Source organism: Aptenodytes patagonicus, chromosome 13, assembly GCF_965638725.1.
Source record: "Aptenodytes patagonicus chromosome 13, bAptPat1.pri.cur, whole genome shotgun sequence".
Classification (NCBI taxonomy): Eukaryota; Metazoa; Chordata; class Aves; order Sphenisciformes; family Spheniscidae; genus Aptenodytes; species Aptenodytes patagonicus.
This window is the reverse complement of record NC_134961.1, coordinates 7,623,789-7,648,417: the sequence shown is the minus strand read 5'-3', so window position 1 is coordinate 7,648,417 and position 24,629 is coordinate 7,623,789. Positions and strand designations below refer to the sequence as shown.

At 38.6% G+C, this 24,629-nt stretch overlaps 1 protein-coding gene across 4 annotated transcripts in view; it reads left to right on the top strand.

Annotated features, from left to right (window-relative positions):
- Nucleotides 1-24,629, top strand: part of USP22 (ubiquitin specific peptidase 22) — a 113,779-nt gene that overhangs the window by 35,487 nt on the left and 53,663 nt on the right. For 3 of the 4 annotated variants that reach the window (XM_076351348.1, XM_076351346.1, XM_076351347.1), the window contains exons 2-4: nt 6,134-6,266; nt 20,154-20,267; nt 20,803-20,847. In XM_076351348.1, the coding sequence (XP_076207463.1) occupies nt 6,134-6,266; nt 20,154-20,267; nt 20,803-20,847 (292 nt within the window). The remainder of the gene's footprint in view (nt 1-6,133; nt 6,267-20,153; nt 20,268-20,802; nt 20,848-24,629) is intronic. The other variant, XM_076351345.1, reaches the window with a different exon arrangement.

Below are 24,629 nucleotides of genomic sequence, written 5' to 3'. Positions count from 1 at the left end.
TGTCATAAGGCAGATTTGACCTAAATTTGTTACTCTTAAGGTGCAAAGGATACTCGAGAGTAATAAATATTGTCAGCTGTGGTTTAATACTGGCTTTCTTCTCCCACAAGGCAGAAGAAACCCTGCTGTTGGAATAGCCGTAGGGTCTCCATCTTCAGCAAAGAAAGAAGCAATGGTCGGTTATATGACCTTTTGTGATTATCTGTCCTTTTTTCTTTCAAAAAATAGGCTAAGGGAAGCATGCTGTTCATCACTCAACATGCGCTCCTGTGTCTACATTACATTTGGACAGGAATTAGTTGCAACATGGATGGATAGGAATAAAAATAAGAGTCTGTGCCTAGGCTATGGTCTAGACATGGCAAGGTGAATAGAAAAGGCAAAAAATTGGCAAAGAGGATTGACTGTACCTGAAATGTGCATATTAAAAACCAGGAACTCTGAATATGTGAGGAAATGTTTAAATTTCCCTTGAATGTCTTGATCTGTGGCCTACTGAGGGCATTTGCACTTCATATCTGAAAAGTTTCAGTTGAAAGTCTCTGACTTTTCTGTTTTGGGTTTGTTTTTTTTTTCTTTCCCCTGTTCTGCTGTTAAACTAATGAACACTGCAAACTTTAAATCAGGCTCTTCACATTTGTTCATGTGTCTGTAAGGGATTAAGGATTCAAGAAAGCAGAGTTTTATTGCAGGAGCTGTCGCAGATTCCTAAGGCTCTGGGCAAGTGGACCCTCATTTGCTGCTTTCTCTTACTCGCCTCTCCCACCAGCGTGTGGAAGCATCACCGGGAAAAGGGGATGGGACTTGGAAGAATGCATTTGTTTATCTCATAATACCTAGTTTTAACTCAAAGCAAGTTTAAACATAGAAACATAAAATTGTAACGGGAGAGAAAGTATTGAGAGAAAGTATTGAGAATTACAGATACTCTGCTTCCAGGCATCTCATAGCATTGCTAAATTTTGCGTCTTGGCTTTAGGGCTAGCAGCTTCTCCTGCCTAAATAACTGCTGTGGTGGTTGTACCAAGGTTAACTTTGGAATAGGTTTCTCAATTTCTCACAGAAATCCTACTTCAAAATTCAACAACCACGAGTGGGACTCCTCAGTGTCTCCATGTGCCTGGACTTCACCTTCTTTCAAGTCCACTTGAGTACCTTGTAAGAAATGGTTTAAGCTGACGTACCGCTTCTGGAGCACAAATGCTTCTCCTTGGGAACAAAGCAGATTATGGTAACAAACTTACGCATGGAGGGAGAATTTCCTACGTACACCTGTATTCTGTAGGTAGGCATATTTAGAGCTGCACAACAAACACCTTAATCAGTGTAGACTGAGATTAAAGTTCTTTCTGAAGAATTAGACTTGGTTTTGGGCTAGAAAGTGAAGCGTACCCCTCCAAAGACTTTCAGTAATGATGATAATATATTAGAAAATTAAATACCTTCTCCTCTTGCTTCTGATGTGTCTAAATATTATGTCTGTTTTACACAAAAACTTACTTTAAAAGGTGGGGAAATTGAAGAGATTTGTATTGGGAAATTTTTACTTTGCTAATGCTAAGAATTTGTACACGATCAAACACTAGCAGGGATCCATAGCTAGTGTATTTGCTTTAAGAGTACCTTAAGAATCTGCTTCTTTGAGTTACTTGTGAACACATACAGTGTGGCAACACCTTCCTTATGATCTTTTAACCTCCCAAGCCTCCCACTGTCTTGTTAGTGTTACCTAGTTCATCTTTTCCGTTGAACCTTTGTGGTGAATATGGTTTGCAGACTGTGAAAGGTAGGAGGTCTTTGGCTTATAAGCTTGTAACTGAAAACAGCTCTATTCTGAAAGTGCTTTGATATATTTAGTGTGAGCATAAGAGGCAAGACTCCTTAAGTACCCTAATGGAAAACTTCTTTAAAAAGATGTTTTCCTCTCATGTACAATTAAATAAAAATTGAGCTTCTAAAGCTACTTCTGAAATAGCTGGAAATACGGAAGGGTGGTTTGCAGTAGCTAAGGTGTCTGTTGTATGCCTCTTGCTTTTTCTGCACAGTTTGCTTTGCAGGGATAGTGTATTGCCACTCGAAACTGCCATTCATTGATTTGAGGAGCCAATATTACATGAAGTTGAAACAGGTTTGTAGGTCTTTGGAACAACTGATGCTACGTGCCCAGCGTGACCTTCTTGCTTTAGGTGGAGTCTGAGCTGGCCCAGGAAAGGAGAGCAGGAACGGGAATTGTCGGGCAGAGAACTGCTAGGGAAAAAAACGCCAGCTGGATGTGTTCATTTTCTCCACCACTGTTTCGATGGTAGGATGGTAAACTAATAATAAGCTATTCTGACAATCTGGGAAGACTTGAAGTGTCAGCAGTCTAGTTTATTTGACCTACTGATGCCTGCTGCTTTCTTTTTAACTCACTTCATATCATAGCTATTAACAATAATCAAGAGCAGGTAGCCTTTTAGAGATGAGACTCTGACCTGTGTTACAGGTCACTACAACCAGGTCCCTTTTGTGTATCGTGCACTAGACTCTACACCCTCACTTGCTAGGCTGTTTAAACCTCCTTTCAAGAAGGTACAGAACCATTGCTAGGGATCTGTGTGTGTGTGTGTGTGTTACCACTACCTTTATTGCTACCACTTAGTAGCAATAAAGGAGATCAGTAGAGGAAAGAACACTGAAGAGGAAATTGGGATATCTAATGTTGCTCGCTCCTGCAACTTTGTCAGAAATGATGTCAGTTACTGTCGATATGTGTGCATACACCGTATATATGTGCAGGACCATTCTTTCCAGTTTTCTATCATTTAAAAAACTGATTATAAGCTTCCAGAAAGAAAATGCTCAGTGCCTCTTCTGGCTTCCGTGTGCAGTTTGTTAGAATATCAAAGCAAAATTAAAGGGGATAGACAGATAGAGGTTCAGTATGGACTGAGGAAGACTGGCTGGGGACATAAGATGAAAGAATGAGTATGTGGGGAGAGAGAATAGAGTTAAAGATGAAGAGAAGAGTACTTGAGGGTGAGGAGAATAAAGGAGAGAAGCAAGTAGGGAACAGAATAAAATGATAGGGGCAGCAGAATAATAATAGGAGAGGGTATGGAGGAAGGGGAAGACTCTACATTTATGCCTTAGGATAAGGAAGGGATCTTCTTGTATCTAGGAGGACATACTAGAGAAAAGGAGAAGTGGCAGGTTGATTCTCCACCCAAAATGCTAGTTGACTTCCCTAAAGCGTCTGGACCATAAGCAAGACTTAACTTGCTTTTTAAAAAAGTTGAGTCGTGTTTTAAAGCAAGCTTGTGACTTTATGGATCTGACTGATTTTGATTACTCATTTGCAGTATTCTGTTTTGTCTTAGACTGTAGCCTCAAGAGATGTGAGCAGGGGTGGGAGTATTATGAAACAAAGTAATTTGATTATTTGGGGTGGGCTGGGACTGTGGCAGCTTTGTTTTAACTTAGCAAATTGTTTAAAAGCACAGACAGATGAAAAGGAGACAGCTAATCCAGTTAAGAATAGCCACTATGTTTTTTGATATTGATTTCTTTCTTCACTTTGTCATTTAACCTTGTTTTCTTACAATTTTAGAAAAACCATCTTGAGCTATACTGAGCAAATAGAGGATATGGATAAATAGCTTCCTTTAAATAAGTGATTGAACTTCTCTTTTAACTTACCGCTTTTTTTTTTTTTACATTCTTCGATTTCTCTTAATTTTCATTGAGATAAAAACTCTTAGGGTATGAGTTTTCTGCCTTTCAGCCTAAAATGATCAGGTTTTAATGCTGCTTATGTCATCTGTTTACAATACATTTAATGCTAAAAGATTTATTTTTAGCTGGCTAAGTAAAATAGCTAGTTGCTAGAGTTGTTGTCATAGCAGCAATCTTAACAGATAGGCTGATCCTATTTAGCTTTTGCAGCCAAAGAGCGACCGTTAGGCAACAGTTTGACAGTTCTGCAGTATTTTTCTAAAGATGGAAAATATACTGGTGGTGGTGAATTTTTTCGGTCCTACTTTAAAATATTTCTTTCTGTAGGTGTGTGGATTTTGATTCAACCAATCTGTTTTCATCTAACAGAACTTAGGAGAACTTTCAATACACAACGTGAGATTCAGGATTTAAGTCTTAATTTATAGAAGCAGAAAATAAGTTACATGGTGTGGCATATTGCAAGCTTCTTTGTTGATTATTTTTTTAACAACTGTAAGTATTCTGAAAGAAAAATGCCAGACTAGAGAACAGGATTGTGCATCATTTATTCAGCACTAATTTTAAGTTGTGGCAGACTGGGCAAATATTACTGAAGAACTTTGGGGGTTATTTTTGATGAAATGCCTGGGTTAGATGATAGCTTAGTATTTTAGTAATTCCGATTCTTATTTTTTTTAATATGAAGGAAAAAAGGTGCTTCTATATTGACAAGCAAAGGAATAGTATTTTCAGATTAGCCTGTAAAATAAGGCGTACCTCTAAGTGATCCCTGTAGCTCTGAGCTGTTACAGAAGTTCAGTTACTCTTAAACATATGTCTGAATGCAGTTGCTGTTGTCTGAGATGAAAAGTGAATTTACTGTGAGGAATTTCTCCTGTCTGTATCTTCCAATCAGATGGTATTGGACCCGAATTGGTTTTGGTGGTGTTGAGCAGAAGACTTATCCCTCAAACCCTCTTAAGTCTCTTACTAGACAGAGTAATTTTTCAAAAGATTTGTTGAAGAACCTGAGTTTAATGCTGAGAGAAGGTTTTGTGTGTTGTTGGCTTAGAGTGCTTCAAATGTGATTGAGAGTCAAAAAGTCTACTTAACCTTCTAATTGCCTTTTTTTTTCCTCCAGGCCTACTTGTTAAAATGTATTGTTATAGGAATGCAAACCATCATGTTAGGCTTACATGCTTATTAATTTCCAATGAATCATCGTAACTTTCATCACATACCTCCCCATTCTGGGTCGCTCTGGGGAATAGTCAGCACGTTGCTTTCTGAACTCGATTCAAAGCTAGTCTTAGAGGGGCAAAAGTGACTTCTGTAACTCTTTGACTGGTATGGATTTGATGTTGCACCACTGTTTCGTGGGCTGGTATAAAGAAATTTAATGAATGAATGTGGCAGAATCTTCCAGCAGAGAAATGAAATGCCATATACCCACAAACATTTTAACATTCAAGTTATATTACAGCTTTTGAGTGGATCAAGGAGCTCGGTGCTGTGAAACAGCTGTGGTCCCACCACCCAAAGCTCCTGCCTCTTCACCCCTTTTACCTCCCTGCTGGGCATCTGCTTTCCCTAAGCTCTGATGTTCACCTGAGTGTAATCCATCTCCCCCCATCCCCCCAAACTTACTAACCTGACAAAAGATTAGTTTTAGTCTAGCTTCAACTTCCAGGTTCGTAAGCTGAACCAGCTTAGCAAAGGGGCTGTTGAGCAGCAAAGCCCATTGCTTCAAGGTAGGGACTGTGGGTGGGCGGCGATTCTGAGGAACTGAGCAAGAACAGATGCATCGAGACCTCGCTCCCCTGGTAATCAGCATCTGTGCTGCTGTCATATTAAGCCCGTGCTGCGCTAGCTGTAATGCCCAAAGGTTTTGCACCAGCAGTGAATGTTTGCGTGGTTCATAGTGAGCTGGATGGAGGGACTGATACAGGTTAATATGGGGGGGAGTGGCAGGTTCGTTTCAAACACATCTATCTCCCAGCTTGAGCACATGGCTGTGATGGTTGTGTAGGTCATTCTGCTGGTACGTGGTTGGTATTGGAATAGAAATGCACAGGTGAAGCGAGGGAGTGGTAGGACTGTGTATTCTGGCAGCAGTGCCTGCTTACCCTGGCTTGAAATGTTCATTAAACTACAAGCTGAGAGTTGTAAGTGGGTTGACTATCGTCTGCTCTTAGATGACGCCTGTTCTCTATCAAGACTTGGAAATGTATTGGACGAATGGAAGAGTTTTCTCCGTTAATACGTCTAATTGGTATTTTGTCACATGAGGGCAGAACTCCTGTTTCCCCGGATGGGCTGCACCACCGAGTTGCAGGCACCGAGTAAAAGGGAAAGCTAGCAGTTACATCTACGACCATTTAGCTGGCCTTGGAGATATGTTTCTGTCACTCATGTTCTGTCTGTTTCTCTATTTCAGGCAAAGTCGTGCATTTGTCATATGTGTGGTGCCCACCTGAACAGACTCCACTCTTGCCTCTACTGTGTCTTCTTTGGCTGTTTTACAAAGAAACATATTCACGAGCACGCAAAGACAAAGCGACACAATTTAGGTAAGCTGTCATCCTGATGACACTGGTGCTTTATAACTCGCTGTATTATCCCTGTCAATTCCAGGCCAGTAAGGTGATATTTTCTTGTAGCTACCTCATTAGGCAGGGAGATCAATTTTATTTGTGTTTTGGGTTAGTTTAGTGGTATTATTTTAAACTTGGTGCTTAAGCTTCCACTGCATCACAGATAAGTTTTTGTTCACAACTTAAAATTTGAATTATTACTGTTTAGTATCTTAGTATTTATGAATTAATATCATATACAGGGAAAAATAATAAAAATGTGTGTAGACAGATTTTTTTTTTTTTGCTAAGTGTGAAAAATGGTGGGTTTACTGCCTTGAACTAGAGTATTTATTTCAGTGAACTTTTTTTCAGGAGTTCATCTTCACTTTTTTTTGTTCTTGCTAAGGAAAAAAACATCATTCCTATCACAAAGAAGACTCATCAAGTGACAATCAGAATTATTTAAACTTTCAAAGTTTTGGGTTGGGTGGGTTTTTTGTGGTGTTTTGAGGTTTTTTTGTTGTTGGGTTTGGTTGGGGTTTTTTTTTTCCCCCCTTCCCCTGTCTTGGCTTCTTGTTTCCAGTGGGGTCAACAACCTAAGTAATAAGAAAACAGTGTAACTGATACAGAGTACCTTTGCCTCAACTGCCTCAAAAACGTTGGTAAAATGCTAACAAGTTCTTCTATTCTGTTAGCTTTGGTGCTACATAATGTTCAAAACCAAAAGCATTCAATTTTGTTTTAAATTACTGCTTATAGATTAGAACATTTTAGAGTTATAATGCAAAATCCTGATAATTTTATATCAAAATTCTGGTTGTGTCAAAATGGATGTATACAATTTTGCTTGGTGTATGACACAATTTTTCTTTTAAATGAAAATACATTCTTGGTGGAGTGATACAAGAAACAGGAAAAAAGGCATTATTTCATGGAATAAATTTTCTCTTGACCAGTGTGGCCACCATTCTCATTTAATTTATCTTAAGTGCTTATGGAACAAACTGTATCTTCCATGAAGACAAAGATGCTCCAGAAGGCCAACAGTGCTGTGTACTCCTGTGCTTAAGAAACTGGTGTGTAAGTTTACTGTTTATGGAAAAGATTATTTAAAACAGCAAATCGTTATAGTTTCTTCCTCCATATAGAAAAAATTTAGGCTCCACAGTGGTGTAGCTTAAGTTTGCAAATGCCTTGAAAAATAGAATACTGGAAAATAGTACTGAATATCCATAATGTTTATGAAGTTGCTAGCCTTTGAGAGTGGCATGATCATCACTCTTGATGTCAAGGTAGGCAGCAATATTCAGCATAAACTGTATACTTTACAGCTATGTATACATAGCTGTCCTTTAAATGGTAAGTTCAGGAGAAAAAAATGAAATGTATTAGTATGAGAAGATGTCTGAAATTGGTAAGTGCTGATAAGGCCATATATGGAATCCTATGTCCAGTTCTGGGCTACCCAGTAAGAGAGAGTGGAACTACTGGAGAGAGAGTCTAGCAAAGGGCCACAAAGATGGTGGAGATCCTGGAACACCTCTTCTGAGGAAAGGCTGAGAGCACTGCGACTGTTTAGCTTACAGGAGAGATGGCTCAGGGGGATCTCATCAGTGTGTACAAATATCTGAAAGAATGGTTAAAAAAGGTGGAGCCAGGCTCTCTTCAGTGGTGTCCAGTGACTGTACAAGAGGCAGTGAGCACAAAATGAAACACAGGAGGTTCTGTCTGATCATCAGGGAACACATTTTTACTGTGAGGGTGGCCGAGGACTGGAACAGGTTGCCCCAAGAGGTTGTGGAGTGTCTATCCTTGGAGATGTTCAAAAGCTGTCTGGACGTGGTCCTGGGCAACCTGCTCTAGACGGCCCTGCTTGGGCAGGAGGGTTGGAGAAGGTGACCTCCAGAGGTCCTTGCCATCTTCAATCGTTCTCTGAAAATTGAAAAAAACAAACTAACCCTGTATGAAAGGGTTTTTTATTGCTTTTTACAGGGTGTAATCTCAAAAAGCTTTTGAAGTCAATTCATAAGGTGAAATAATTTGGGAATCTTTACCAACGCAGAAGTACAAATTACTCTAGGTAAACTCTATCTAAGGATTTCTGGTAAAGTGTATACATGTATAAAAAACCTTTTGTGCCAATATAGGTTTATGGCCAGGTTTAAGGTTTAAAAAATTACAGTGCTAAATTGAGACTGTAGACAGTATTTGCCTGTTTATCTGTGGATACTGTATAAACACTAATATTTTTACCATTAAACTTACCATATTTACAGAGAACCTTTTAAGAGCTTCGTAATTGCACATGTTGTGAGCTGCTGTTTTATCTACGTATTTGGGAAGCCTAAATTCTTCAAGTTAATTTTTATGCAAGGTAGAATTTGCTGGTGTCTGCTGTAGTGAAATATCTTCTGTCTCCATAAAGGAAAACTAAAACTGGACAGAGGGAAGTGCTTTGAGGATGCACTCTTGCTTTTTAAGACTGTTGTCTAGTACCATGACAATAACTACAATTAAGAGCGTGTCAGATAAGGTACTTCCCAAAAGGAATAGCCTTTAGATAAAAAGGGCAAGAGTTTATTCTGTATTTTGGCTTGTATAATTCAGTATTGTATCATCCCAAAAAGTATTCTTTTGCAGTTAAATGTAATGTACTCAGTGCACAAATACATGTAATGTGAAGATTGTACAACTGACTGCTTGATTTCTAGTTTTGGAGATTCCTTTTTTCTTTTTTTAATGTATGTTTTGGTGTTTAATTTCCAGCTGCATGTGAAATGAGCTGTAAAAATATTTTTGTAGTTTTGCTAGTGCTTTTGGTTGCTTTTACTGCTGCAGTTTTCGTTGGGGAAATAACTTGTTTTTGCCTATCAGATGTTAAGTGCTTTGAAATTTCAAAACGAACAGGAATTATTTTAAAACACTTGGTGACTTTTTGCTGAGCCAACATCAGTCTCCATGGAGACTAGCAGGAATTGCACACTTAATCACAGTTGTACGAAATATCATCGATTTCAGCTGTAACAGCTGTCTGAGCACTGGAAGCGACGTTTTTGCAGCTAACTGCTATATGTTTCAGGAGGCTTCAGGATCATAGTCCAGAGTGTTCTTGAAATACATCCCTTGTTATCTCTGCTTCCCTGAGCAATATAAATTAGACACTCACACTCTGACCTTACAGTGATACCTGTGCTCTTGCATCTGCTTGCCTATTCAGTGTATATTAATAATACCGTACTTATTTTAATATATTCCTTGAGTTGTGGATGTGGGTGACGGGTAGGTGAAGTAAGATCCAGCTACATGAGCTTCTTTTTTTAATCTCTGCCTTGCACAGTCTCTGTTAGTTGGTCAGCATGGTAGGCTGGTATTTCCACTGGTTTGGGAATCGTTAATGCAATGTAAAATTTTTGTACAGGTATGAAAACCTTTAGAAAGAGGTAGATAAGAATGACCTTTTCAGGACCTCGGAAGACTTGGGACTATTCAAACTAGCCTTTTCCTGTTCTTTTTACTGCTGTTTTCTTACTGTGTAGGCATCTCTCATTTCCTGCCCCCCCGCGCCCGCCCAATACATGAAAATGGCTTCAGTTATAAACACCCATGGGTATGTCCTAGGACTGCTCAGAGATGGTCTGTGTCAAAATACGTAGTATGCGAAGGAATTGTCAGTAGCAGATAAGGCAGGGCTGTCTGTCCATACCCTCCTTGAGAACTGTAATGTACTGAACCAAAGTCACTGTAAGGGACATCTGATTATAGATGCTACAGATCTGAAATCCAGCAGCCTAAGCGAAGTGGTATCTTAGTCTGTAGACGTTGTTACTTCAGGAAATAGTTTCTGCTGTTGCAGTTTTAATAATACAGAATCCTTAATTTTTCCTCTTCTCCCAGTTTCATAAAACATTTTGCTTCTTTGAAGTGGTTGTACTGGCTGAAGCTGAACCATAACTATCCAGCCTTCTACCTGGTAGTGGTCAACAGAGGTAGCTTAAAGAATAGGCATCAGTATAGTTATTAAGCATTTTTTCCCTTGTACGCTCCCTTTTTCTACTACTCAGCTCTTCAAAAACTTTCTGAACAGGAAACTGGTTCTAGGTGCTTGTGTTCCAGTAGCTGCCAGTAACCTGTCCGCTTTTAAAGCCTGGTTCCTTTCTGGCACCCACAACGTGCAAAGGCAGTGAGTTCCACGGTTGTTCTGAGCCATATGAAAAATGCATGTGTCTTTCTGGTTTGCTTTGTAATGGATCTTGTAACTTTGCTCTGTATTTCTTTTGTGAGGAATTGAGAAATGGTGAATAAAAAGTCCTTACTGATCTCTTCTGGGATTCCTGATCTTTTTGATATTGTCAGATGTTTCTTTTTCCCAACCCGTAGGATCCTGAACTATTTTTAGCTTTTCTTATTGAAACCTTTATATGATTCTCAACGTCCTCATCATACTCTTTTTTTAGTTCTGATGTGTCCATCTGTGGTGACAAGCCTTTGGATTAATAAAGTTTACTATACTAATGACTTGTATTCTTAGTTAATACCTCCATGACTTCTATTTTGTGTTTCTTAATATGCTGTTCAACACTGAGCCTGATGTTGTTTGGGAGTTATACTCAGTGACTCCAAAACTTCTTTCCTGAGTGGTACTTGTCCGCTTTGGTAGTGATTAGACTTTCACTCTTGGTGGTATTGCCTATTTCCTAAGTATCTTGAAATCCTTCTGGAGCTTTTTGCGGGCTTCAGGTTTGATTATTCTAAATGAATGTGTGCCATCAGCATACTTTGTCATCTTCCTATATAATCTTTCCAAATCAGGTTCCAGCACCTGGGGAATCTGCTGGTGGTTTCTGTCCTTGTAAAAACTGATGGTCCCTTCCTTATCTCTTCTACAGTTGCTCAATGAAGGAAAATTACATAGTAACTTAGTCCCAGAGTAGCAGGAACAGGAAGATGGCTGTGAACACTAGCTCTAAAAGAGAAGAGAGGTTGGTGCTGTAGAGAGAGTTCATCTCGAAACCGTAGCAGTGATTCTTTTATCAGTTTCCTGGTTGGGGCTGAAAAATCCTAGGCAGACACCAAATGAAGCTTTAACGTTCTCTCTGAGTGAATATTTTCTGTTTCTATTATGTAATGATTAAAACTTTGGGGGGGCGGATATCATATGAGAAAACAAAATTGATGATTTTGAGTGGAGTATTTATGTAACCTTGCTTGAGAGTTTTCCCCTACATGCATGCTCTGTGTGTGTGTATATATGCACACACACACTTACTTAGCTGCAAGAAAAATCACTGGTATGAGGCTTAGGAAAGTCTGTTGCAGATAACCATTCTGAGTTAGATTAGTTCAATTATGGTATCAAAGCCCTGTGTATACCTATTTAAACTCCTTGGTAAGGAGCCAACTCGTGCATTTCCATGCTGTGCTTCTATCTGTTAAAGATGCACTCTTAACACATGAATAGTACCTCTGAAACAGCACATAATGCAGTTTTTGGATGAAGTCTTGGTCTGCTCTAAGGCCCTGTTCTGGAGTTAAAGAATAGAGGTAGGTGAAATAGCAGGACTGAGGTTCAGTGGTTAAAAGACTAAACAAGAAACAGTTGGAAGACTGAAGTACCATTCAATTTCTAAGGAGACTGGCAAACAGTTGATTTCAGAATTAGTCCTGTTAGAGCACATTCATTATTTACTCGATCACAAACTGTTTGTTGAGGAACTGTTTTTTCTAAGTATATGCTGATGTAAGATTCAGTCCAATAAATATATTTTGTGGTGAGAGGAACTGGGTGGGTGAGCATAATAATAATGCTCGTAGATTAAGTTGAAGATTTTTTGGTAGAATTCAAAAAGCTTCTACTTCCCCTAGAAAACAAATAACTAATTTTTTTCATCTGATTCAGAGGAAACATGACAAAAAGCTGGTTTCTATACTTGAAGTTGGTCAAAGGAAAAAATTTGGTTAGTGCTGTTAATACATACCTGTTTGTTGAAATTCAGTATGTAGAGACAGAACACTTATGTAAAGGAATGACAGTAAAAGTTATTTAACTTTCTTTTGAGTTGGAATGTATTGACTGAAGTGTTAATTCTGCATGATGGCAGTAGAGTTGAGTTCTTCTGTAAACAGCTAAAACTTCCATTAGACTCTGCGTGGAAGGGGCAATTAAAGCACTTCCCATGCAGCGTATTGCAGTGCTAGAGTAGCAGTTTGGTTTTTCCTTTTGCATCTAGGCTCAGAAAGGGGTAGAAAAGGTCATCTGGGCATTTTACCAGCCTCTTGATTTGACTTCTGTTCTAATGTTTTGCTTAGTGTGGGTGTTGAAAAAAGTCTGTTAAGGAGATGAAGGCAAATGGGAAACAGGATACAGTGGTTTTAGTTCTGTCAGAGATGGATTGTGTCAGACTAATGTGTCTTTTTGATAATATAACTGATTTTCTTGGAAAAAGGAAATACACTGGACCTAATTGCTCTAGATCAAGTGAAGAATTTGACATTTTGCCCCCTTTGAAATTATTACTCGAGGCAGAAGTGACAAGGATTAATACAAGAATTGTGGTGGCAGGATAAAGGGTGACTGATGATGAATAAACTGAAAGCAGAGTGTGTTGGACACGTGGACTTTACTAGCAGAACCAGTCCTGGTTTACTGCTATTTTCTAGTCATTGAAGAGAAGGAATTATATCTGTGTATGAAATTCATGACGGTCACAAAGTTCAGAGGTATTGCTTATACTGAGGAAGGCTAGGTAGTCCTGCGATAAGAATTAAATAGCCTCATTGACTACAGTAATAAGTGAGATGAAATTTGATAATAGAAAGTACAAACTCTTTGTACTTCAACATAATAATATCCTTGCGATGTAAAGTAGAGGGTCATTGATTGGAAGTGGAGGAGGAGGAGCAAAGCATTTTGGATATATAGGTCAGCCACAGGGTATGTTTTTGAACCTCCAATGTTTCTCACAGCCATTAAAAATATCTGCTGTTCTAGGATGCATCGTGCAAAGTATTGCAAGCAAATCCTCATTTGCTTATGTGACGCACATTCCAACATGGCATTCCTATAGCTTAGCTCAAATTTTGAGCCAGACTGGACTCGTAAGAAGACAGCAGGCATTTGTTCATTGCACTTGTCTTCTGCTAGGAGCTGCTTTGGTAAGTGCAGGTAGTTGTGAGCTCCTGCAAGCCATCTCACAAAAGCTCCTCGTAGCATCAGAAATGACTCCTGAAGAGTTCTCTGTCCACCTGGAATATTCTTGGCCCTCAGAAAGCCAACCTCCTGAATATTTATCTGCATATTGCCAGCTCTTGCATGCATCTGCTTGCCTCAGACCCAACTACTAACTTCTATGCAATTCTGGATCTTACTACTGCTTTTATTGAAAATAGTGCTTTGAAGTAAGGCTCCATTGTTGATCAAATGAGAATATGCAGATGAGTATAAGCAGTTTGCATCACGTCATATGAAGAAACACAACTTGGTGGCTGTGATTTTGGGATTCTGTCCCCAAATTTCTGAAGAAAACAGCAAGATTAAGTAGGGAGCGTTAAACGCTTTCTCTCCTTTAAACCTGAATAGTAATTTGTGGGATCAAGAAAAGGTGCTTTATCCAGGAGGATTTAATCCTTTTCACTTTTCAAAGATTTGCTACAAACAAGGGAAGTTGTTGAAGTTTGTAGGGTCAGAGAAGGGCAGGGAGAAGACTGGCAAAAGGCAAAATGTCTTTTATAATAGGAAGTGCAGGGCAGCTTAAGTATAGTCATGCTACAGACTCCTCTGTAGTATACTGGGCACATGCACACACATATAAGTAGCGTGTGTGTATAATATCTGTATTTCTGAATGAGGTCAAAAGGCTGAAGTTAATATTCTGGTCATTAATAAATTAACATAAAATGTTTTGACAGATTGGTTCCTCTAAATTAATAGTTAAAAACATTTTTGGTATAACAGTTAAAAACAGGGATGCTAGGACATTTTTCCTTCATCTGAACATCTCATCTTTCCTGGCTTGAATTCGCATGCTGATGTAGGATGACACTCTAAACCGTCACAGAAGCAAGTGTACAGCATAGAGGTTGGACATTTGGCTCCTAGTTTTATTTGAGTGGTTTGCAGCATAGTATTGGGTAGTTGCCATGTTTGGATTGCAGGCAAATCAGTCCATTTAAACATTAAAATTCTAGATCTGTATAGGCATCTTGGAGACTTTAGAGCACAGCCCACAAAAACACTTATCTGTTGGCTGCTGGTTTAAAAGAAGAAAAAGAAGTACTTGAAGAATAGAATGGTTTTATTTCAAGTATTAAGAGAAGAAAATACCATTTCTGTTAAATATTGAATGTGGGAGGGAAGGATAATGCTTAACCGTGGCTTTCGTTTTTAATGTGTATTAAAAGATTGGATATCTGAGACTGCATTTTTGGCAACAAAAGGAAGTTTGGGGTTCCACCCCCTCTCCCCCACCCTGCAAGTAAGTACTTGTGATTCTCAATGATTTCAGTGGAAGCTAGCTTGGATCACCATTTAGCAGGACTAACCTTTTATTTTTATTTATAGGTATAAATAAATAAAACTAAGTATGCCTGTTTTGTGACTTGGAGAGTTGATAAGGCTGTGATTGCCTTGATAGAGACTGAAAGGATAAGGGAAAAGTGTGAATAGCCTTTAATGTGTCTGCTCACTAGTTTCTGACAAAAACTCAAATATTTATGTTGATTGCCTCAGATGAGTCTGCTGGTGTGTTTTGGCATATTTTTTTTTTTTCTTACTGAGATTAGTAAGATTTTCTTACTCATGTCAGTAAACCTTAATATCTTACCAGTTCAGGAATTCTGATCTCTGATGCAGTTTCCAGGTGCCAGGAAAACAGGAAGAAAGCCATCAGATACTTGTTTTGTGCTAATGTATCAGATAGAAGAACAAGTGGAGAGCTGGCTGAAGTTTAGAAAATCACTTCTTGTGGACTTGAGACTATTATCTGAAACTGGTTTAATGATTAACACTTAATGCGAGAAATTAGGGACTATGAATTAGCCTAGGATGTTGACTTAAAATACAAAAAAGTTGAAGAAAATGTAGGTGACTTGCATAGAATATGAGTGTGTGTTGATTTCGGGTTGATAACATGCCAAGACTGAGTCATAGAAATTCACGGTGGAATTAATTTCAATACAGGTAAAAATTGACCTGAATTCTGTGTTGCTGTGTGTTTTGTTGTACTTGAATGCAACCAGTGTTCCAAAGAACATGATACCAAAGCATGATTCACAAATATCGTACCTGATGGAAGGCCATTGTATAATACGGTGAAGTATCCCATTTTCAACTGAGCAAAGTTAGTTCTGTTCACCTGGGTTTTTCAAAAACTGAACATAAAAGTTTCTTAACAGGATGAGACGCACGTGCAGACACACACTCTGGATGTAGCATGATTCCCTGATTTTTTTTTACGTGGTGTTGTTACGTTCCCATCATCCCTGGTCTCTTAACATTTTCACAAGGATGTCAGTGGATATATTTGGCAAAGTAAAGCACTCGGGCTTAAACAAAACAGTTCACTTGGCTCCCAGATGGAGAGTTTGAAGACCTTTTGCTGCCTAAATTTAAACTTTCACCCTTGAGCTGTTGTCTTTCGAAACTTACTGTCACTTGCACCAGTAGATAAAGTTGCTCTCGTTCCCACATGATCTTCTGTGATGCCTCATTTTTTCTCCAGGCTGATAACTTTATTTTTAAATGAAAAATGAGATCTTTTGACTTTCTCTTGCGTTGCAGCTGTTTTGAATTTTGTATATGAAGGGGTACAAGGAGATCTGACTTCAAAATAATGGTAGCCTGTTGTCAGCATAGAAGGTACAAAAGCAAAGAAAAATGTTACATTCCAAGAGGCCTTTTCAGTCTTAAATTACTTTGCCTGTGATCCACAAGTAGGTATTTTGAATTCCTGAAACAGGAAACTAGATGGATCGAATTTAATAAAATGACATTGATTCTTTTAAATTTCTTCTCGTTCTTTCCTATGAAAGAAAAAGTGCATTCAGTAGAAGCACATATTTTATTTTTTCAGTGTAATCAATTCTGTACATGTATTAAGATAAAACTGAATTAAAATAGTGATCTCACCCTCCCCCGCCCCCTCCCAAGAGGGGTAGTAGTAGCGTTAGGAAAAGCAGATACTGGAAGGTAGGAGTAGCAGCCGTTCTGGAGGAGCCTTGTAAAAGGGATGTTTATCGTGAGGAATGTGGGGCATCGTGGCAGAGTTGGCACTGGATTGATCTCAAACATCTAGGCATCACTTCTTGGTTAGTAGTTCCCAAACTTTTTATGAATTTGAGGCCCATTTCTGTTAGTTTTTTGATCCCAAATACTAATGCAAATGATGAAATTTGTTACGTGTACACTCTCATACTTTACTGTCATAGTGTTTTTTACTGAATTTTCTGGTCAGATGTTTCAGTTTGAGGTACAGCTTCACAGCAATTTAGTTTAAACAAATAAAAGTTTTAGCCTGTTGCTATTAATGAGGTGAAATTTGCGTGTGTGTCCCCCTCCAGGTCGTTTGAGGGAGACAGTTTTGTATAGACTTTGTCCTTTTGGTGTGTTGTGACTTTGGTTATTGCTAACGAATTGCTTGCTTAGGAAGAATTTCTGTCAGGAGGACAGTCCCTTCAGTGGTTCCTTCGTTGGGGACCCTCTACCCAGCAACCTGCCAGGCCCTGCAGGCCGGCTCCACGGGCATGGTGGCTCACCAGAGTGACTTGGCAGTGGATATTTTGCGCTTTGCCCTAAAGAAAACATTCTTTTTCACCTCAAGAAGACCAGAATAAGAAGGTTAAAGTACATTTCAAGGGAAAAATTGAAATTATACTAATTTGAAACGATTAACTTGCAAACTTTACTAGTGGACTCTTTTCCTAGGATCTTGAAACTGAGCAGCCGTGTTTTGGCTTTCATGAGAAACTCCTGCCCTTCCTTTGTGCTGTAATCAGGCCTGTAAGGCCGCCTTGTCACTGGTGCTTGAGGTAATTTGTCCAAAACCTATTGCAGTCTTTTTAATGACATTAAAAGTGTTGGCATATATACAACTGTATTGTTCACATAAGTATGCTGGAGAGAGGACATCTTCTCAAGAGTCCTTAATCAGGCGCTGGACAATTACGGCTTTTACTCCACCAGTGTTTCTGTTAAACTTTCTGATTCTTTACACCAGAAATTCAATCTGCTCTGAACAAGTGGTTTGTGTAAGGTGGTCTCTTGTTGGTTTTGATCTTGACATCTATACTTCATCACTCGTGCATGTAAATCCAAAAAGCTGAGAAAGGTAAGGAATCCTCTGAGTGCAACGTATGCCTACCCGTTTTGATGGTAGATTGAAAGTATTAGTGCTCACAGAGGGTCCTATTTATTTAATATTCTGCCAGCCCTGTTTTATTATTGGGGCGGGCGGCTGTTTGTGGGATCTTTTAAAAAAATATATGGAGAACGGTATTTGATTTTTGTGTTTGGAGATCAATACTTTGGTTTTTCAACAATTGTTTGTTGAAAACTGTGCATAACTGGTAATGCAATAGATAATGGAGTAAATATTATACAACTCTAATACTCCGTAGCTTAATTGTGGGGTTTTTTTTTTTCCCTTCCCCCTCATGGCATAGTGTTTTGTTACTGATCTCCACCACAGCCAAGATTCTTATCCCCTTTTGCGATATTTTGCTAAAGGAGTTGAAGTCCTCTGGGCACCAGGGTGAAAACTCTGGTGTTCAGGCATTACACAAGGTAATGTAAGCAGTCCTTATCCTCTTCCGCAAACTGACTGTGGTCCAAATAGACAAAACAAAAGAATAAAATAATGAAGCACATAGGCAAGATGACAGCCAATAGACGTTATGCAAACTTGTTTGAAGTAATTGTTCTCTTTATTACATAATAGCAGAAGTAAAAAACAATTTGACATAATCATTGAAAAAGTGATTTTGAAAGAGGAGGAGGAGAAAAAAAGGGCATACCAGGACTAAAGGAGAGGGGTAGCAGGTTGTGATGGATGGAGGCTGTGAAGGATGGATGAGATGTGGTTAGAAAGAAACCTTACCAAGCTTACCAAGGCCACTGGCCCACTAACAGGGGAGAGCCCAAAGACTTCACCTTTGTTTGCCTGATGAGACCGACAGCAGAATACCTGCTGCGTAGCGTGCGGTTTGGCTTATTTATGACTTCAGAGTAATTCAGTGCTGTTTCTTGCAGGCCATCTAATACGGTAATGGTTTAATAGAATCATAGAATAGTTTGGATTGGAAGGGGCCTCTAAAGGTCATCTAGTCCAACCCCCCTGCCGTGGGCAGGGACATCTTCAACTAGATCAGGTTGCTCAGAGCCCCGTCCAACCTGACCTGGAATGTTTCCAGGGATGGGGCATCCACCACCTCTCTGGGCAACCTGTGCCAGTATTTCACCACCCTCAGCGTAAAACATTTCTTCTTTCTGTCTAGTCTAAATCTACCCCCCTTTAGTTTAAAGCCATTCCCCCTTGTCCTGTCACAACAGGCCCTGCTGAAAAGTTTGCCGCCATCTTTTTTATAAGCCCCCTTGAAGTACTGATCGGCTGCAATAAGGTCTCCCCGAAGCCTTCTCTTCTCCAGGCTGAACAACCCCAACTCTCTCAGCCTTTCTTCACAGGAGAGGTGTTCCATCCCCCTGACCATTTTCGTGGCCCTCTTCTGGACCCGCTCCAACAGGTCCGTGTCTTTCTTATGCTGAGGACCCCAGAGCTGGACGCAGTGCTGCAGGTGGGGTCTCAGCAGAGCAGAGTAGAGGGGCAGAATCCCCTCCCTCGACCTGCTGGCCACGCTGCTTTGGATGCAGGTCGAGGGAGGGGATTCTGCCCCTCTACTCTGCTCTGGTGAGACCCCACCTGGAGTCTCAAAGTCTCCTTTGTTTAAAACAAGTTTCCAGTGTAGTGAGACTTTTTAAATAATGCTCTTTATCTGGAAATAAAACAAATGGAGGAGATATGCTCTTGAGGAAGAATGGTGTTGTGTTTCTCAGCTGTCTGCTAGATGCAGATTGTATTTTAGTAGCTGGCTAAGAATTTGTTAGTGCCCACTGAAACTTCTTTTTAAACTTTCCTTTGTGGCTTTTTTCCATATCTATGTACTGAAAATCAGCAACTTGCTATGATTAGCTTGCTCTTACTTCTTCCTCAGTATATGTTGAAGCAAAATGTCATTTCCCAGTTAGCTGATTTATTTAATTTCTTGGCTTTCTTTTGTTTAGGGTTGTGTAAGAAAAATATTTTTAACATTGTCAGTGTTCATGTCCATTCTGAAAGGGCATGTGAAACAAGAAATTGAGACGTGTAACCTGTGGAATCAACTACTCCAGAAAACATTCCCCTGGACAATTATCTTTGAGCTTTCAGTGCTGTCTTCTGTTAGAACCTTCATTTGGATAGGTGCTTTCTAATTAGTTTAATGGCTTTGAATAGAAATTACTAAAGTCTTAGAAAAAGACAATTCAAATGTAGATATCAAATCTTACAGTACTAGTTCTGCATGTATTTTAGTCAGTCACTGTAATTATGCCTTTTGGTTACTTATGTCTTTGAAAGGTATATTGTGAATTTCGAACAACTTAAAGGCAGCTAATGCTTTGTTGTCTTGCACAGTTTTCTTGCTGTGCCAGAAGCAATTGAGTAACTGATACTGTAACTGGAAAAATTTCTCTGTTTTATCTCCGCCCCCACCCCCCCAATTCTAAGGTACAGATTTTGTTTGTGGACTGCTGAGAAGAAAGAGGGCCTGACTTGGAAGCCTGCTTTAAAATGTCTTCTAGTTTATGAACTCACGTCTTTTTTCCTCCTCCCCAACTTCCCTTCTGTTTTGCAGCCATAGACCTTTTGTATGGGGGTATATACTGCTTTATGTGTCAAGATTACATATACGACAAAGACATGGAACAAATTGCCAAAGAAGAACAACGAAAAGCTTGGAAATTACAAGGTTTGGTTTTCCTGCCTGAATTTCTTGTTTCTGTTTTTTAATCATACCTGTCCCTCCCATTTGTCAATGGCAAAAAACAGTAAGGGGAAGAAAGAGCTCTTTAGAGATAGTAGAGCAGGCCTTGGGAGAGAGAGATGTCTAGCTATTACTTTCCAGGAGTTAGACTGTTAGTTTAACATGTGCGCCGCACCTAATTGTAGCAAAAATATTTTATTTTTAATTGCCAAAAAAAAAAAAATCTAACATTAATCCTGCAAAACTTGCATAATATCAGAGTCAGATCTGTATTAGGTAGAAAATGTAACAGTCTGCTCCTTTAGGCTAATTTAGGTGATATAGGCAATAAATCTGTTCCCCTCACATGAAATGCCACCCTTGTGTGTGATTTTTTTTTTTTAATAGAACGTGCCAGCTTACTTACACACCTGTGCTTTCATGGTACACGCACAGTATCTATGTAGAAATATTTACACACAAATATATGTACACACATTTGTTTTATTCAGTTTGCTTTCCCTAATTTTTTCTTTTTTAGCCTTCACCCCAACAGTGGTTTCTCACTACCAGTGTACAATGACAGGTAAGAGGCGTGGGCTGGCGACGCACTTCACTAACAAGCGTCCCTTTGCTGATTATCCTGCCATTTTAGACATGAATCACAGTTAAGAATGCCAGTTTTATCGTGCAAATTGTTTTCCTCTTGTTTGGATATGTTCCAATGATTGAATAATTACAGCACACTTGATTTCATATGCCCTTTCCTTGATAGAACTACTCCAAAACAAACCTTTTCTCCTTTTTTTGGAAGGGAAAGGAAGTAGCATTTACCTTTAACTGAGTAGTTTTTAAGCATCAGTTATAAAAGCTTGTCATCTTCCATTTCCAGTGGCCTCTAGGGGTTATGTTTTCTTAAAGTGGGAAAGTCTGTATTTGAAGACAGATGACTTCTGTCTAGTAATGTCTCTTACTGAATCCATGGCATCCTGTTTCAATGTGACAGCCTTAGTGAGGGCTGATATGACTTCAAACCATTCTTAACCTCATTTCCAATTTTAAAAATAGCAGCTAACATCGTATTAACTAGAGCTTTTCCGATGGCGTATCAAAAGTATAGCTGCTCTTACTTAGAATCGGATCTGTAGTAGGAACTACTTTCTGCTTATTCCCCATTTTGAGGGAATTGAGTCAGAGGAAAGGAGGATAGCGAGATTGCCAGTGAGTCCTCGAACAAGAAAATACAGCTGAAAATGCTTTAGCACGAAGCACTGGTTTTCAAAGCAAGACAAAATGGAAACGTGTTTTTAAGCCTTTCATTTATGAGAATGCATATGTACCTCTTCTGAAAACTCCATCAAACCCTTCTAAACTCTGTTGTTTTGGGCACCAAATTAATCAACTACAACAACATAACACTTCATGATGCTATTGAAGAGGAAGGCCCCCCAGTTCCTTACTTTTGAATATGAAAATTCAAAGAGCAATTTCTTAATTTTGTTGTCCTTAGCAAATGATGTATTTGCGCCTTCTGGACTGAGATGCAGCCAGTTTGTCCTTCAGTGGACGTCAGGCTGCTATAGCTTATATTCTAGGGTAATTACAGCTACAAGACTGTTCGTCTTCTTGTCTTGGACCACAAAGTGGTGCAGTGAAGGGAAGAATCACCGAGAGGAACTGCCAGGCCGAAAACCTTCTCTGTACTGGTTAACTGACTAATAAATGGCATATTAAATGTATATATATATATATATATATAAATGCATATTTATATGAATATGCACATTGCATCTTCTGTCCCTGGAGAACAAATCTGTAATGACCAATGGAGATATAAAATGAAGGAATAGACAGCAATACACTTTAAATTACTGGAGTACACAGTATAGACATTTTTTCTTTAAAGTCATGGCATAGGATCTTTTGTTTTATGGCTTTTGATCATGAAGCCACGTGTGTTTCCCCGCAAATTTATCTAAGGAATGCGAATGGGAGATACATGGAAGAAATAATGGAGAATTATGTAGTCTTTTTTTTCCTTCTTTCTCCATTGCTTCAATCCATCCCCTCCTTCCCATAGTGACTCATGTTATCTGAAAGATTGTAAAGCATAAAGCAGGAGGGAACCCTTCTTTCTCCAAACTGAATGTCAAGATTAATACAAACCCCAAACTCAGTGTCTTGGTTTTATATTTCTACCACAGAGTTAGTTTACCTCAGATAGTGTTGCCAACTTAAAGAACTTAAGAAGTGAATCCAGTCTGCAAAAACCAAGATTGGCTTAAAAATTGAGGTGTCAGTGTTGTATATTTTCAAACTTCTATCCACAGTGCTTGAAGGGTATTAGTATATACTTCAATAGATGCTCACATAACAACATGATGCCTGGAGAAAAAACTTTAAGAAAAACCCCAAATACCATGAGATTCATTTCATACTCTTGTAATATTAACTCTTAGTGTGATGAATTCCCATGTCCAGCTGTAGTTCAGGGTTATATGATATAACTCTGAACAAGTTGCAACTCTACAATTTTTTTTTTTGTCTGGTATTGAATGTTCTTCAATAACGAGGGAGGTGAGAATACACGGAGCCCTTCATTCTAATTAATGTTTGGATTTTTGGGAGGGGGGGAAAAAAGGGGATCTGCTAAAGCATAGCAAAGTAAACAATCTATATTAATGATTACTTGCAAAATTGTGACTTTTATAAACTAGAGCCTTCATTGCCTTTTCTTTCACTCATCTATACGTCCCTGATAAATTCCCTGAAAAATGACAATTTGTGTATTTGACCTAATGAAATTAATTCTTGGATGGAGATTTCACATGCTGACTTGAATCTCTGGCTATTTTATAGCTTTATTTTTAAAATGATGAATTTTCACTCCTGTAACGCTACTTTCCTTTAATTGTAAATGGTAACCTGTGCCTGTTTTGCAAATCTTTGTTTAAGATAGTTTCTATTGGAGTTTTTGGCATGTTTGTGGATGTTATTAAACCTTTTATTAAACCTTTTTCCTTCTTTGTTTTTTTTTTTTTTAAAACTTTTAAATACGGAACTATTCCTAATAAATGGTTCTGTCTTTTTTTCCAAATTTTCAAGAGTAATAAAACCTCAATATTCTTGTTAAATTATATAGCCAGGACAGAATGCTTTTTAATTTCTGCCTCTGACTTAACTTTGTGTTCTTTCTAATGGAAGGCTTCTGTAAGAAAGTTTTCTGTCTGTTTTGCTCTGTGTGTGTTGTGGCATTAACTGTATATGGTTTTCTGTTTGGTTTCATTTCTTTTTTTAATTTGATTCACCCAGAATCCTGCAAAGTAACCCAGTCTGTCATGTTTAACTTTACTTGAAGAGTTGCTCTTGTGAAATGCTTTGGTCCCCATCCTCTATAAGCATTTAAGCTATATAATTATATATAGATATATATAAATATATATGAATAGTCCCACTGACATATGTGGAACTATTGCATGCCTAAAGTTGAGCGCACATGTGTTTCCAGGTGTGAATTTTGTTATATTTGATTTAAACCAGGATTTAAACATATCCAAGGGGTTGGTTTTTTTTATTATGAGACTTCATCCCATTGTCAGATTATACTAACTGTGCTTGGCCACGTTTAAACTACAGTGAACCCAAATGCAAGAGTGCAAGTTTACAGCTGGCCAGTGCAATAGCTGGTACTAACACGGTGTTGAAAATTATTTTGAGCTTTTTTACAAACCAATTTATATAAATTCCGAAGGGAGTATTACAAATATGAAGAGGATTGCTGAAGGCATCTAATGTAAAACTTGTTGCAAGCCAATGTTCTGTCATATGTGAACTGTCCATATGTGCGTCTTAAAGTTGCTTCATTCGTTTGCCTATGCATACTGTATAGTGTATTCAAAGCATTGCAGCTGTTTTATCTCATCAATCTGTTACACAGTAATTAGTTTCCTTTTCTGTTTTCCTGGGTGTGTAGCTTGATGCTGAGCCTTGGATAAAGGAAAGGGACTATATGATTCGGGTATTCTTTCTTATGCTTCTTGCATAATCTATTGTTGAATCAAATAAAGTGAGAGATGGGTGCATCCATGTAAATAAGAATTTTCTAGTCCTCAAGAATCCGAAAATGAGACCTTTTATTACTAGAACCTGGAGGGTCAATAGTAACTATGAATTGAACATTTTTGGGTGGGTAGCTTCTGACAAGCATAGCTATTTCTGAAAATGAAGATCAAAGAGCTATTAAAATTTAATGTATATTATGCAGAATGTGTAAGCCTCTAGCTATATTTTCTACTTTTCTTCTTTTCATATGTATGATTTATAATTTATTTTCTGTAGCACAGCACTGTGCATTCTGTGAAAAATAAC